The 14,066-nt window shown below is 34.9% G+C and overlaps 1 protein-coding gene across 4 annotated transcripts in view; it reads right to left on the reverse strand.

Annotated features, from left to right (window-relative positions):
- The window catches only part of USP33 (ubiquitin specific peptidase 33), a 64,539-nt gene that overhangs the window by 10,894 nt on the left and 39,579 nt on the right, over window positions 1–14,066 (reverse strand). The window contains exons 11-21 of one of the 4 annotated variants that reach the window (XM_065896138.1): window positions 12,639–12,779; window positions 11,229–11,344; window positions 9,889–10,061; window positions 9,694–9,788; window positions 8,661–8,694; window positions 6,980–7,025; window positions 6,354–6,534; window positions 5,826–5,952; window positions 4,507–4,676; window positions 3,278–3,359; window positions 2,525–2,633 (exon numbers count right to left, since the gene is read on the reverse strand). In XM_065896138.1, coding sequence (XP_065752210.1) covers window positions 2,525–2,633; window positions 3,278–3,359; window positions 4,507–4,676; window positions 5,826–5,952; window positions 6,354–6,534; window positions 6,980–7,025; window positions 8,661–8,694; window positions 9,694–9,788; window positions 9,889–10,061; window positions 11,229–11,344; window positions 12,639–12,779 — 1,274 coding nt within the window. The remainder of the gene's footprint in view (window positions 1–2,524; window positions 2,634–3,277; window positions 3,360–4,506; window positions 4,677–5,825; window positions 5,953–6,353; window positions 6,535–6,979; window positions 7,026–8,660; window positions 8,695–9,693; window positions 9,789–9,888; window positions 10,062–11,228; window positions 11,345–12,638; window positions 12,780–14,066) is intronic. The other 3 variants (XM_065896145.1, XM_065896161.1, XM_065896153.1) reach the window with 3 other exon arrangements.

The raw sequence follows: 14,066 nt of genomic DNA on the forward strand, positions 1-14,066 counted from the left end.
TGACTTTCACGATCTTGACAATTTTGAAGGTTACAAGCCAGTTGTTTTATAAAATGTCCAATTTGGGTCTGCCTGGCTTTCCTCATTTGAAACTCAGGTTATGCACTGTCTACCAAACAAGTGATGCTGTGTTCTTCTCACTGTATCCTGTCCTAGCACATGATTTTGATATATTCCACTGCTACTGATGTTCACTTTAATGACTTCATTGAGTTGGTGCCAGACTCTTCTTGCTTAGTCTATTCTCTTCAAAATTAATACGTATTTTGTGGGGAATAAGCTGGAACTATGTTAATATTCCATTCCGCATCAGTCTTTCAATTTATTCACTTATTTATAACAGTATGAACACAATATCTCCTATTTTGTTTAATGCATTATAATACCATTATAATTTATTTTGAAGCATAAATTGTCCCAAATTTGGCAAGTAAAAGTCCCTTCAAGCTGGCTTCTGTGTACTTTTGACATTTCCCCATCATTCTTCAAAAACTTCTTTAATTTCTGGAACAGTAAGAAATTCCAAGCTCATCTTGTAATTCCCCTGCCCCAGCCCTGAAAGCAGCCATTTCTCCAAGGAGGGCTGGTTCCTTTTACTAGAGAAAGATGTTTAGAAGCCAAGATCCGAAGAGAGCTAGGTAGGCTCAATCCTACTGTAGTTATTACTGCTTCCAGGCCTTTTCAGTGCCAGAGTTAGGAAATTAACTTAGGTACATCATTTATTTCTATATATGTGTACATATACAAACATTTATACCTCTATATGTATATATGTATCTAACACAGTGAGTTCACAAAGATGCCTACAATTTTAATCCAAGAACAAAGAGTCCATTTTAGTTTCCTCTCTTTCAATATCTGTAACTCCCTTATCTGACAGTAAGAAATCTGGCTCTCATTACACTCATATTATCTGATCAATCCTACACATGGAATCAATCCCTCAATTTTACCACCACCACTAAGCTGTGCCGCCTCACACAGCAATCTCCAGCCAACACGGGCATCCACTGTTACATTGCCTGGGCTCCAACATCCTTGACCAGGCCCACACCACTACACAGAAGCTTTCTTTACCTTGTCTGGGCTCTGAGACCCCACTCTGAGCTGCTGTCCCCACTCCTACCTCCAGTATGGCAGCCTTCCAGATTTCCTGAAAGTCAGCTATGGTCTTCTTGATTTTCACTGCCCAGTCTTTTTAGTAGTTATTTAAGTCTTTCATTGCCTGTATTCCTATTCTACTCAAAATACTTAGAATGACTTCTGTTGATCAAACCCTAATGTATGGGACTTCCCTGGTGGTCCAGTGGTTAAGAACCCATGCTCCCAAGACAGCAGGGCCGGGTTCAATCCCTGGTCAGGGAACTAGATCCCACATGCATGCCGCAACTAAGAGCTCATATGCCGCAGCTAAAGATCCTGCATGCGGCAATGAAGGTCCTGTGTGCCGCAACTAAGATCCAGCGCAGCTAAATAAATAAATAAATAATGAAAAAAAAAACCCTAATGGATATAGTCATTAGCCATTTATTTAAGCATTCATGGAATGAACTACTTCTACTATTCAACTAAAATTTGCCTCCTTATATTTAGAAAGCAAATGAGGCTCAAGCACAGTAAATCAATCCACACCTGTAATATCTTCCTGTGTATGTGAAAATCGCTTTACTTTAGGCAAAGGCACACACACACACACACACACACACACACACAAAACACCCCTAAATCTATGAAAAGAAGCCTGTGGCCACAACATGGAATGTACTGTTCATCTATAATATCTGCTCAATTAACTTCTCCCCTTCTTTTACTAAAGAATCTCAATCTTCCCTTATAGAATTATCCCTCCAACAATATAATTTCAATAGAAATATCAATGAACATGCCTCTCAGGTGACTCAAACTCTAGTAGTATTCTCTACTAGGAACCCGACTAATAAATAAATGGTTGGAGCTGTATTACTGACAGCAGCACTTTGAAGAAACTTACTTCTTGCTACCCAGACAAATGGAACTATACTAGTCTTTGTCCAATAAAACCTGATTATTCAGCTCTTCCTATTGATTCTGTGATCAGACTTTCTGTTGCTTGCAATCAAGAAATGCCTCATAACATACTCACTTTGTGGGAACTAGGTATAAGTATAGAGAGTCCCCCCAAACAATATTATATTTCACAAAGGGGTGGAAGTAAAGAATGCAATCTGAGTAGATGCTTTCAGAAAAACCACTAACTTAAGGAAACTTATAATTTACCATTTCAATAAAGAGATTTCTTGCCAGTGCCAATACATAAAACAAAATTTATTACCAATCCATGAAAACAAAAACCCCCAAAAGAAGAACTTAACTCACTAGAACTATAGTCACCTGACTGGGGTCTCTCACTGTTATGAGCGCATGAGACTTAAAATGTATTACAACTCTTTCATCCAATAATTTCACTAACATCGTTCCTCTAATTGTCAGTTCTTTATCTTTATTCTAGATCATTTTTATAATTTGAAAAGCATCATTTTTTTACCCGAATAAAAATTTCCAATTCAATTTTTCTTCTTTTTTCAATTTTCTCCGCCTCAATCTGGCAAGTGTGACAAATGTACAGATGGTTGACGGCTGGTCCTCCTCCATACCTAATGCATGAAGAATTTAATAAGTATGATAATCTGGAAGTAAGCTGATGTTCTAGGAAATGTGTCCAAGTTTTAGTAAAATGTAAAAACCAAATTATCGTAAGGGCCTGATTTTATGTTTTTCAGGGTCGCAGATTTTATCAGTTTATTGACTTACTGATTCATCTGTATTTCAACTTTCCCTTACAGCTACTTTTGTTACAAAATATGTTTGTTGCAACAACATAAAGTAAAAGAAGTGGCTGTCAAAAGTTAGCATACAACGTATAAATCTTAAGTTATACAGAGCCACAGTTTTAATCAAGTTTTAATTAGAAGGAGGCTTACCCTGGCCACTAAGAATTCATAGAATGAATTATTTTCAATATTTAAGAAAAAATATTTAAGAAAAATGTCACGGCATAGTTTTAGAGATACAGATTATCAGAACATAAAACTTAGAATTAATTATCTAGACTAGGGCCACACTAGCCACAAAAGTCTCTCTACTCACACTTCAGAGTGAATAAATGAAGGAAGAAGGGAATATTCCACATAAGCAACACACAGCACAGGGAGCATATACAAAATAATCCAATCTCCTTTTAACGAATTTCACAAACTGATTTCCACAATACCATATTGTCTGATTTAAAAAAACAAACCTGCTATATAGGTTATCCCAAATGTTCTGAGGCAGCATCAATACCAGGTCTTCAATATAACTAGCTTTTCGTGGAGGAACACCTAAAAAAGTTTAAATGGGTCTGTCTCATTCTTGAATTCCGTTATATTACTTTTAACTGATTAATCACTGGCATTTTTTCCAATCATTATTCTTAAAACCTCTCCCCAAAAGGTTAAAAATTAAGTATATGTTCCTAAAGATGAACGTATTTCTTGAAATAGAGAAAAATAAGTTAACCAAGATGTTCAAGTACTTAACTTACATAAATCTTTACTAAGCCTTGACTGTGTATTGGAGCAAGCCAGAGATAAATCAGAGACAATCTTTCCTTCATGGAGCTTATGAGCTAGCAGTAGAAATGAAGAATTTATATGAATAACCATAATAAAAGGCAGGCACAGATAAATGCCATAAAAGGATTATAGGGAGATTTGGAACCGGAAGAGACTTAAGTTATTAGCTCAAGTAGGGAAATAATAAGAGAAAAATTCACATACAGAAATATTTTCAAAAAAAGAAAAAAGAAAGAAATATTTTCAAGGTTTAGATTTCTAAATCCAATATAGGACATTTCTACTATCTCTTGTGGTTTCACTGCAAAAATAATTAATTAATGAGAATATCAAGTCTTCAACCATGAAATTTAATTAAGGTGTCACACTAAGGTTGTCATGGAAACAAGCACTAACACAGTCACAAAGGCATAAATTACATTTAGCAAATAACTGCATGAGGTTTTTTTGTTAAACTCCGAGTACATTTTCATAGTTAGGAAAAGAGCCAGCTATTCATTTAGACAAAAGGGATAAGAGCCACGGATACAGTTGGAGCTGCATGTCTCTCAGCTGAGAAAAATGATGGGCAGTAGAAGTGTTCACTGCACCATAATTACCTGTTTATGCATCTGTCTTTACTATGAAATTAAAGCTATGCAAATAGAAATAGTGTTTCTGGTACTTTCAGGCTCTAGCACAGGGTTTGGAACAGGTACTCAGTAAATATCTGTTCTATGAAAAGGCTACAGATTGCCTATAATTAGAAGAAAAAGCTAATTTCTGAAACCATAGCAAAATAAACACCTTTAAGTTGGAATGTAGATGGGGAAATGGAAAATAAATGGAAGAGGAAAATTCTTGGCTCTTTCCCTATTTGTAAATTATTTAACAGCAAATCCCTGCCACTACTTTCCATTACAGAGTTTCTTACCTCCATGAATACAGAGAAAATCATTATTTGAAATAGGGCCAGGTTCAGCAAAGGTCTTAAATTTATTTAGCCACTGTCGAGAAATATAAAACTGAAGGAGACTTGGTTCCATTATGTTCAACAAATTTGATATCCTCCGCCTCTCTTTTTGTGCTTCTTCACTGCTCTTCCTATTAAGGGACAGTGATTCATTAAATTCAATATGCATTTTACTCCATTAGATTAGTAAGTGGATTTTTCCGCTCACTTATTATTAGACTTAGCACACACATTAACACAGTCATCCCTCTATATCCCTGGGGGATTGGTTCCAGGACCCTTGCAAATACCAAAATCTGTGGATGCTTAAGTCCCTTATATAAAATGGCGTAGCATTTGCATATAAGCTATGCACAGCCTCTCATATACTTTAAATCATCTCTAGATTACTTATAATACCTAAAAAATGTAACTGCTATGCAAACACTGGTAAATACAGCATAAGTGGTATGTAGATAGTACTGGTGTGCAATTTTAAGTTTTGCTTTTTGGAACTTTCTGGAATCTTTCCCCCCCAATATTTTCAATATGCCGTTGGTTGAATCCTCGGATGTGGAACCAATGGATATGGAGGGTGGACTGTACTGTGAATCTTGTTAGGTCTTGAAAATTATTCATGAGAAATATACTTTGTTCCACCCTGCCCCCACTACATTACACACTCTAGGGGTGATACTATATCTTAACTACTAGTATCCACATAACTATTGCTATAGAACAGACATTCAAATGATTGTTAATAAGATCTAAACAGTTAATCTGCTTTCCTGTTTTAGTAGTTATTACAATCTTTTAGAAGATACTAAAAGGTACCAAGGATTTATTTTTATATTAATACCTTTTGTTTTCTTTTAATTTTTATTTTGGCCATGCCGCGTGGCATGCAGAACTTCCCTGACCAGGGATTGAACCCATGCCCTCTGCATTGGAAGCGCGGAGTCTTAACCACTGGACCACCAGGGAAGTCCAATACCTCCTTTATTAGCTATGTTAGGAGAAAATTCCTACTGTCAGTGCCTAATTTTTAAAATTAAAACCAGTCTTTCTAAAACAAAATATATTCCTTTGCCCTTCAACTAAATGACTTACCATTCTCTTAACAAAAGATCATTCTGCATGCAACCTTTCACTTTTACTCACATAATGAAATGAGAGTAAAGCGATTTCTAATCTTTACTCAGAAATCCACTTTGAAAGTCTTAGAAGTCACTGTTAACCTCAACATGAGATGTTCTGTCATATTTGTCAAAACAGCCTATCCAGGAGAGTTATTTCCTCACCTGTAGAAGAGAACATAAGCTTCTGCATTTTGTACAGTAGATTCTGAAACTTCAGTGACACTTTGGTCATCAAATTCATACCAGAGATTATTTAAATTGTTTCGGCAGTAGGCAATATAGTGTCCACCTGAATTTAAGCAGAAAAAATTTAAATAATTTCAGTAATAAAAAGATATAGCAAGAACTATCTTCGTATTCTTTCCAGTAGATACCCTTACCACCACCACTTGAGGAAATGAAAATCAGGACAGAGAACGTAATCTTAAAAACCCAGTGTAAAAATAATCATGTTTAAGTCCTTATTATTTATCTTTACATAAAACATAATTTCCAGTATTTTAAACTTCAGAGTAAAATTATTCAATTTCCTAAAATTTCTGACATGTTTTTAATAACCAAAATAAAATAATTAATAAAAATCTACTTTTATACTTTTTTCTTTTGTTCAATCGGGTCTTGTTTAAGAGATCAATTCAGATGTTTCTTTTCTTTAAAATCTAAAAACATATGTCAAACTTGGATACTTACTACTTGCAGTTCCATGGTGACAAATGACTGACAGAAGATCATAGGTAACAATTTGAGCTGGACTATCTTTAGCAAGAAATGGCTGAAGATCCAGGCCTTCCAGTGGAAATGAAACATGGGTACTAATTTTGGTGGAAAACATCAGTTCATGTCTGAATCTTTTAAGATGGATGCACAAAATCTTTTTAAAAGAGAAACATAGGATTATTTAAAATTCTACTGTTTCATATGCTGCATAAAAGAGTCTATTAAATATACATATTGTCAAGATTAAACATTACCCTGCAATTCTGATAACCTGATTCCAGAGACGTTAAAATGTGGAAATGATGAAACATGGTACTTGCTAAGTTCATAGCTACTGGCTTCTCCAATTTTACACTTTATGCCTGCAAGACCCTACAGTATCTGATTAAACGGTGTTCAACACAGTTTTACTGCTAAGGGCACTTTACTTGGTGTGCAACTCAATATTTAAAAAATGGATAATCTTAATAGGGTATACACAGCCACTGGTCAATAGAACCATTCCATTCTTCGACCAAAGCTAAAGAATTTACTACACTGTGTTATATTAATACCTTACCTATCACATAAAATAAATTAAATTGTGATAAAGCCCATACCTCAGGAAACTTTTGTACTTTACAAAACTTTACTCCATTCCTCAATCTAAGGGGTGAAAAGAGAAAACCAATTTTAATAAACCTGTTTCCCATACAAATCTACAAAACCTTTAGTATTTTCAAATATACAGCAAAATCTTTTAGAAAATGCAGAAATAAAGGTATCAGACTAAAAATGCTTACTACTGAATTATACACTACCAATTAAAAAAATACTAATAAAACACTGGAACCCCTTATTGTAAAAAAATTATTTAAATTAAGACATCAGTAATAAAAATTTAGAGTTGTATAATTCTTTGATGAAAATTTTCTACTATCTATGGCCTGGCTATGCCTTTATAACATTCAGGTATCACGTAAAACTGGGTAAAATAAAATCCCAATTTTATAGAATTGGTTGGTCAGGTCAATATATTACAACCTTTATTCCTAAATGTGAAAACAAATAACTTAAAATAGAGAGGTTATTATTAATAATCAAAAAAAATTTTTTTTCGGCCACACCACGTGGCTTGTAGGATCTTAGTTCCCCAACCAGTGATGGAACCTGGGCCCTCGGCAGTGAAAGTGCAGAGTCCTAACCACTGGACTGCCAGGGAATTCCCAATAATCAATATTAATTTATACTTGACAGATCTCTACTCTGGATTCTGGGGTAGATGCAAGTTCTTTTCCATCTTCACTATTATCTTTTTCCTAGTTGGCACTGTTTTTCCAAGAAAGATTCCCCTTCTGGGCCAACTCAGTCTTCAGCTATCAGCTGTGGCTTCAAGGACAAACTGATAATAAATACTTTCCAATTCACTAGAGGTGTACTTTTTTCTAGAAAGTGCAAAGCAGCTTTTCTTCCTTATTGACCTAACAATATACTATTCCTTTTTGTAATGAAGAAGACCAACAGCTGCAGATCAACATTTCCCTGGGTTTTTGACAAAAGCCAGAAGTTTGTATTATGAAGACTCTATTAATAGATCTTATTCGGAGGCCATTATTTTTCTACCAGAGAGACTCAGAAAAATTTTCCCGTTCACTCTACCTCAGACATATTTGCTTTCAATTCTCCATTTACTTTTCTTTTCTAACTCATCAACAAGAAGCCTTAAAAGCCTAAACTTATTACAAGATAGAAAAAGGCAGCTAGTAGTAGATATAAAGAAATAAAATCATACTTTTCTTAACTGTCTTCTTTATTCGGCCCTCATACAGCAGGTAACATTAGAGATGGTATAACCTTTCTGAATTTTACACAAACTTGAAACTATGTACCTTTATAGTCACTTTCACTTCCTAAATCTAGCCTGTTAAGGTGGTAAGCCAGAAAAGAATATTGTGTTATTTATGATGACAGAATTAACCTATGTAATAAAAATATATGTTATATATCCTAGTATATATTTACAACATATTTGGAAAATGTTTTATGCAAAATTACATACTTATTTTATATCTTAAAATACACTGTCACATCTTAGCTAAGCCGATTAAATTTGTTAAATTTTTAACCTCAGATTTGTTTTGCAGAACAACCAGTCATTTTTTACTAGGACAAAGCTTACTGGCCTTTATATTTTTCTAAATAAAACGGAAAATTAACCCTACATGCCCAATTCAAATTACCAAGAAAAATACCATTTAAAGTACAAAACATGCAATTGAAAGCATTGCCAATGACACTTACTTTTTGCATTTTTCACAACTGTACATATTGTCACCTGAAAACAGAACAGATCTGGTTATTCCTCTCAAACTAAAAGCAAGTTATTTTCTTTTGGTTCTGCAATTCTTTGAGCTTGCAATGCTGAACCAGTAGAACAGTAACACAAGGCTCACATTTTTTAGTCTCTGCTCGAGTCAGCACGTTTACCACACCTACAACACCCTTTACCTGCTCTTTTTTCAACCTTGAAGGCGTATCTCAAATAACATCCTGTACACTTATTAACTCAACAAAATTTACTGACTGCTTGTTATATGTCCAAGCAAGGTGCTGGACACACAAAAATAGTGAAGGCTTGGATCTTAAATACTATGGAGAAATTCAGACTAATCCAGATATACAAGTAAGTTTTTTATATTTTGGTTGAATTTTCTCTTTTTTCAATCCCAGAGGAGATTTTAGACACTTCATATACCGTATTGTCTAGTACTATAGGAATTTGTATCAATTATTTCAGGATATTATTTATAGTGTTTATGTTGTCATGGTAGATACTGGCACTATGGCAATATGGGCAAGTACTATTTGAGCTGCCTCAGAATTCAGCTTTGGGCTTCCCTGGTGGCGCAGTGGTTAAGTATCCGCCCGCCAATGCAGCGGACACTGGTTCGAGCCCTGGTCCAGGAAGATCCCACATGCCGCAGAGCAACTAAGCCCGTGCGCCACAACTACTGAGCCTGCATGCACTCTAGAGCCCGCAAGCCACAACTACTGAGTGCACATGCCACAACTGCTGAAGCTCGCACACCTACAGCCCGTGCTCCGCAACAAGAGAAGACACCGCAGTGAGAAGCCCGCACACCGCAAAGAAGAGCAACCCCCTCTCGACGCAACTAGAGAAAGCCCACACACAGCAAGGAAGACCCAACACAGCCAAAAATAAATTTAAAAAAAAACTCAGCTTTTATGAATACATTCTATATTTTGTCCCACTAGTATTTTAGATCACTCACAACAGTTTAGCCATAGATGAAAACTATTTCGTATTTCTTACCTTTTAGTTCATCTCTGGCGAAGAAGGCAGCAAGACAATCTTGCAAGGTTACTATTGGACCCCAAAACCAGCTAGGGACACATGAGACAACAAACCTGAAACATTATTGATAGAAAAAAGAAAGGAAATGTTCTGCCAGTACAGCAGAAACAGCAGTTTTAACAATCAACTAATACAAAGAAAACACATACATACCTCTTCACATATTCCATGAAAAAAGCTATCCACCCTTGTGGAGCATATGCTTCGCCACATGATCCTGCTTTGACTATAGATGTTGGATGACTTGATGAATGCAGCTTAGCAAGGTCTTCCTTGCCAGGAATCGGCAAGGACAGATCTTGAAAGGTCTCGAGGGTTACAGACACCTAAAATTGTTTTGTGTTTTAACAATGGGATGAAAATAATCCAGCACAAACATTTGAGGATAGATTTTAGACGGCAAAGATCAAAGCAAATTATAATAAGAAAAAAACAAAAAAGCAAACTGCTTTTTATATAGTAAAAAAAGCTAAAATAGTAATAACGAAAGCAAAATTGCTTTGTACCAGGTGCTGTTCTAAATTTAATCTTCACATAAACCTTATGAGGTAACTACTAACATCCCCATTAGTCAAGGACATTGCAGTAAAGAGAAGTATCTCACACACAGCCACTGTAGCCTGAGTTCCAGACTGTTAAGCACTACTACATTTATTTTTGAAAATGACCTCTAGTGATAGTTTTTAAATATAGCTTAAAAAACAAGATGCGAAACCTAAACAGCTGAAAACATTTCAGGATAATTCCATTTAAATATCTGGTACCAAAATAGCCTACATTAAGATAACCCTATTGAAAACCCTTAGATTTGACTTAATTCTAACACAATAACTGAAAACTTACTTTGGGGTTTTTTTTGTTTTTTTTTTTTGAGATAGTTCATTTTACATTCATCTTAATTATATTCATCACTGCACTGAGGTAAAACTGTTCTTAAGAAAACCTCTAGGAAACTCAGGAATTTAGAGGTATTATTAAAAATCTCATGATGATTTTAATTCACGCTCTTGTTGATGAACCTGATACTACTTTTATTATCTGAATCCAAACTTAACATGGGAAAATATTTATAAGCCATACAACCAAGTGGAGAAGATACATACATAGCCCTGTGCCTGTGAATAACAACAGTTTCCTACTAATTTCATCAGCCTTGGGAGAATATGCAAGTGTTACAAATTCTCGTTGCTGAGCAACATATCTCCTTTGTATGTGACCAGAGATGAAGAACTGAGTTAATTCTTCCTGCTAAATGCATGCCTGTTCAGTGACAGGTCAAGACCCATCCTTAAATCAGTATGTTACTATTGCTTCCAAAAAACAAGTTCTACTCCTAGAATCAATTTATATTTCTTCAAACACAAGAAATACATGTATAATCATCAACAACAAGGAAAAGACATTAAACTTTCACACCATTTTGTCAGGTTTTTTTTTTTTAAAAAGAGCATTTGACAGAAATTTCCTGTGTATTATACTTCTTTCATACTCACCCTATCACAAGTCAGACACTGCACTGAACTAATGATTGTTCCATCAAATATGTCTGAAATAACACTCCGGTATTTCTTGTGCTGTTTTTTTCTCTTTGGAGATGATGCAGACTGAGCTAGGATTGAAAAACAAGCATAGAAATTTTTTTAGAAATCAAAGTAGTTCCTTTAGCATTTTTTTCTGAAATCTTTTAACAGCAAAATTACTATGCTGAAGAAATTTGTCAAAATACCATTCAAAAGCATTACCTAAAGAAAACACACACACACACACACACACACACACACACACACACACACACACACACACACAAACCTCAAAGAGAAACCATGATGAAATAGAAAGTATTCAGCTTCCCATCTTGACTTCAACCAGAATAGTTTTGCTTTTACTTATTTGTTTTGCTCCCAAGTAAGGCTTTATTTGAAGAAAGGATTCTATTAAGCTTTGAGAGTTCTTTATATATTTTATATACAAGTCCTTTGTCAGCTATGCAATTTGCAAATATTTTCTTCCAATCTTATCTTTTCATTCTCTTAATGGTGCCTTTTGCCAAGAAAGATTTTAATTTTTTTTCTTTTACGGATCATGCTTTTGATGTCTTTGATGTTTTTAAAGAATTCTAACACAAGGTCATGAAAACTCTTATAAGAGTTTTACAGTTTTACATTTTATAATACTGGAACTCTCATACATAGCTGGTCGGAAAGCAAAATGTTACAGCCACTCCGAAAAACAATTTTATACATTAAGCATAAAACTAACATAAAACCCAATAACCCCACATCCAGGTGTTTACCCTAAACAAATGAAAATTTATGTTCATACAGAAACCAGTACATAAATGTTTATAGCAACATTATTCATAATTGCCAAAAACTGGAAACAAATTCAAGTATTTGTCAGTGAATGAATAAACAGTAGTACAGTCACACAATGAAATACTACTCAGTAATAAAAAAGAACTATTCAGACCTGCGACATGACTGTATCTCAGATTCATTACGCTAAGTGAAAGCAGCCTGTTTCAAAAGACTACGTCTGTATGATTCTCTTTATATGACATTCTGCAAAAGGAAAAACAATAGGAATAGAGAACAGATTCACAGGGCTGGGGCTTTGGGAGGAGTAGTGGGAGGGTCTGGTAGTATAAGGGAATTCTTTGGGGTACTGGAGCTGTTCTATATTCCGTTTGTGGTGATGGTAACAATCTGTGCACATGTTGAAACTCAGACCCCTACACCAAAAGAGTGAATTCTGTTGTATGTAAATTTGTGCCACACACACACAAAAATTTTGAATCATGGTTGTGTAAAACTATGCTGTCAATTTAAAAAGCTTGAATAATATTTCATAATTAACACTTTAAACTATCAAAGCAAAGGAACCTAAATAACTGAAACTTCTACCTTTTTTGTGTGTGGGTGCCAATCCTGGCCACAAAGTGCCTGATTTCGGAGGGCTTGCTGATAAACGTGGGTTAACACCTTCACTTGATGGGAGGGTCTGTGATGTAGACAGCTCATTCAAATGGACATCAGTAATATATTCTGTAATATTTAAAATTTGTATTATTACATTAAATAGTAAAATTATTCCACCTGTCAAATAAAGCTTTCTTCATCTGAGATTTTGAACACAACTCACATTAATAAATGTCAGGTAAAACACCTGATAGACATTAGGCTTGCTAAGCAAACTAACAGTGATTTTCCCCCTAGGAATCTAATTAACGTTTATAACACATTACTGTTGTAGGCAATCCAGAAACTGTGCAAATATAAGTGTGGAAATATAAAGCCAAAGAGGATCATATTTGTCCTAACTTAGTATTTAAAAAACAAAAGCAATTTAGGGCAGTTTTTTAGAAAGCTTTAAAACTATATGGGAGAAAAAGAGATTATCCTCCCAAACTGACATAGTAAGCAAAATCTAACAAGAAATTTAGGCATAAAGTAATTATAAATTATTTTACTCTGTTATAAAAGGAAATAAAACCCTCTGTCAGAAAAAAACACCTTTTTTGGAATTAAATTATGAATCAAGAAAATATAAGCTCTATGAGAGCTATCTTGATTTGCTGTTGGATTCCTAGTACATAACATATATTCCAGGGCAAGGGACTGCTCAAAAAGTATTTGAGTGAACAAAAGAGAATTGTACATAACAGACCCTGAAACAGAATGATTTCAGGGATTTTTCCAGATAATGCAAAATAAATGACTTTTATTACTTTCACAGAGGCATTTCTCATTATCCCAACCATGACTAAAAGCAGACTGCATAATATTGGGGGAAGAAAGAGGAGGAGACTCGCTCTAGCCTTTCAGAAGGGAATAAAGTTAATATCATCTAGGTCAGGGATTGGCAAATGATTCCTGTAACAGACCAGATAGTAAATATTTTAGGTTTTGCATGTCATATACGGTCTTTGTCACATTTTTCAATCAGAAAATGTAAAACCTCAGATCCCTGATCCAGGTCATCAATTAGTTACTAATTGTAAGAATAAACTTGCTATGGAGCAATAAAGAACCAGTAGGTCAAGTAATCAGGCTTAATCAGGCTTTTGATGAGGAAAGGCTAGACAGCAGACGGCTAAGTCTTTCAATACTGAAATTTCACATATCTATTGACTAAACAACTTCTAACCACATCTAAACTTCTAAACATTAACATCAGTATAATCAAGGAGCCTAACACGTTTTCCTGACTAGAAGGCATTTATGCACTGCACATGGGTGAACCACAAGTATTCCTGTGGTTAAGGAAATATCCTTCTCCTCCAGAAAAAATGTGGGGTTCAAAAACGTAAGTAAATTGTTTAGTAGTTCCTA

Source organism: Phocoena phocoena, chromosome 1 (assembly GCF_963924675.1).
Source record: "Phocoena phocoena chromosome 1, mPhoPho1.1, whole genome shotgun sequence".
NCBI lineage: Eukaryota > Metazoa > Chordata > Mammalia > Artiodactyla > Phocoenidae > Phocoena > Phocoena phocoena.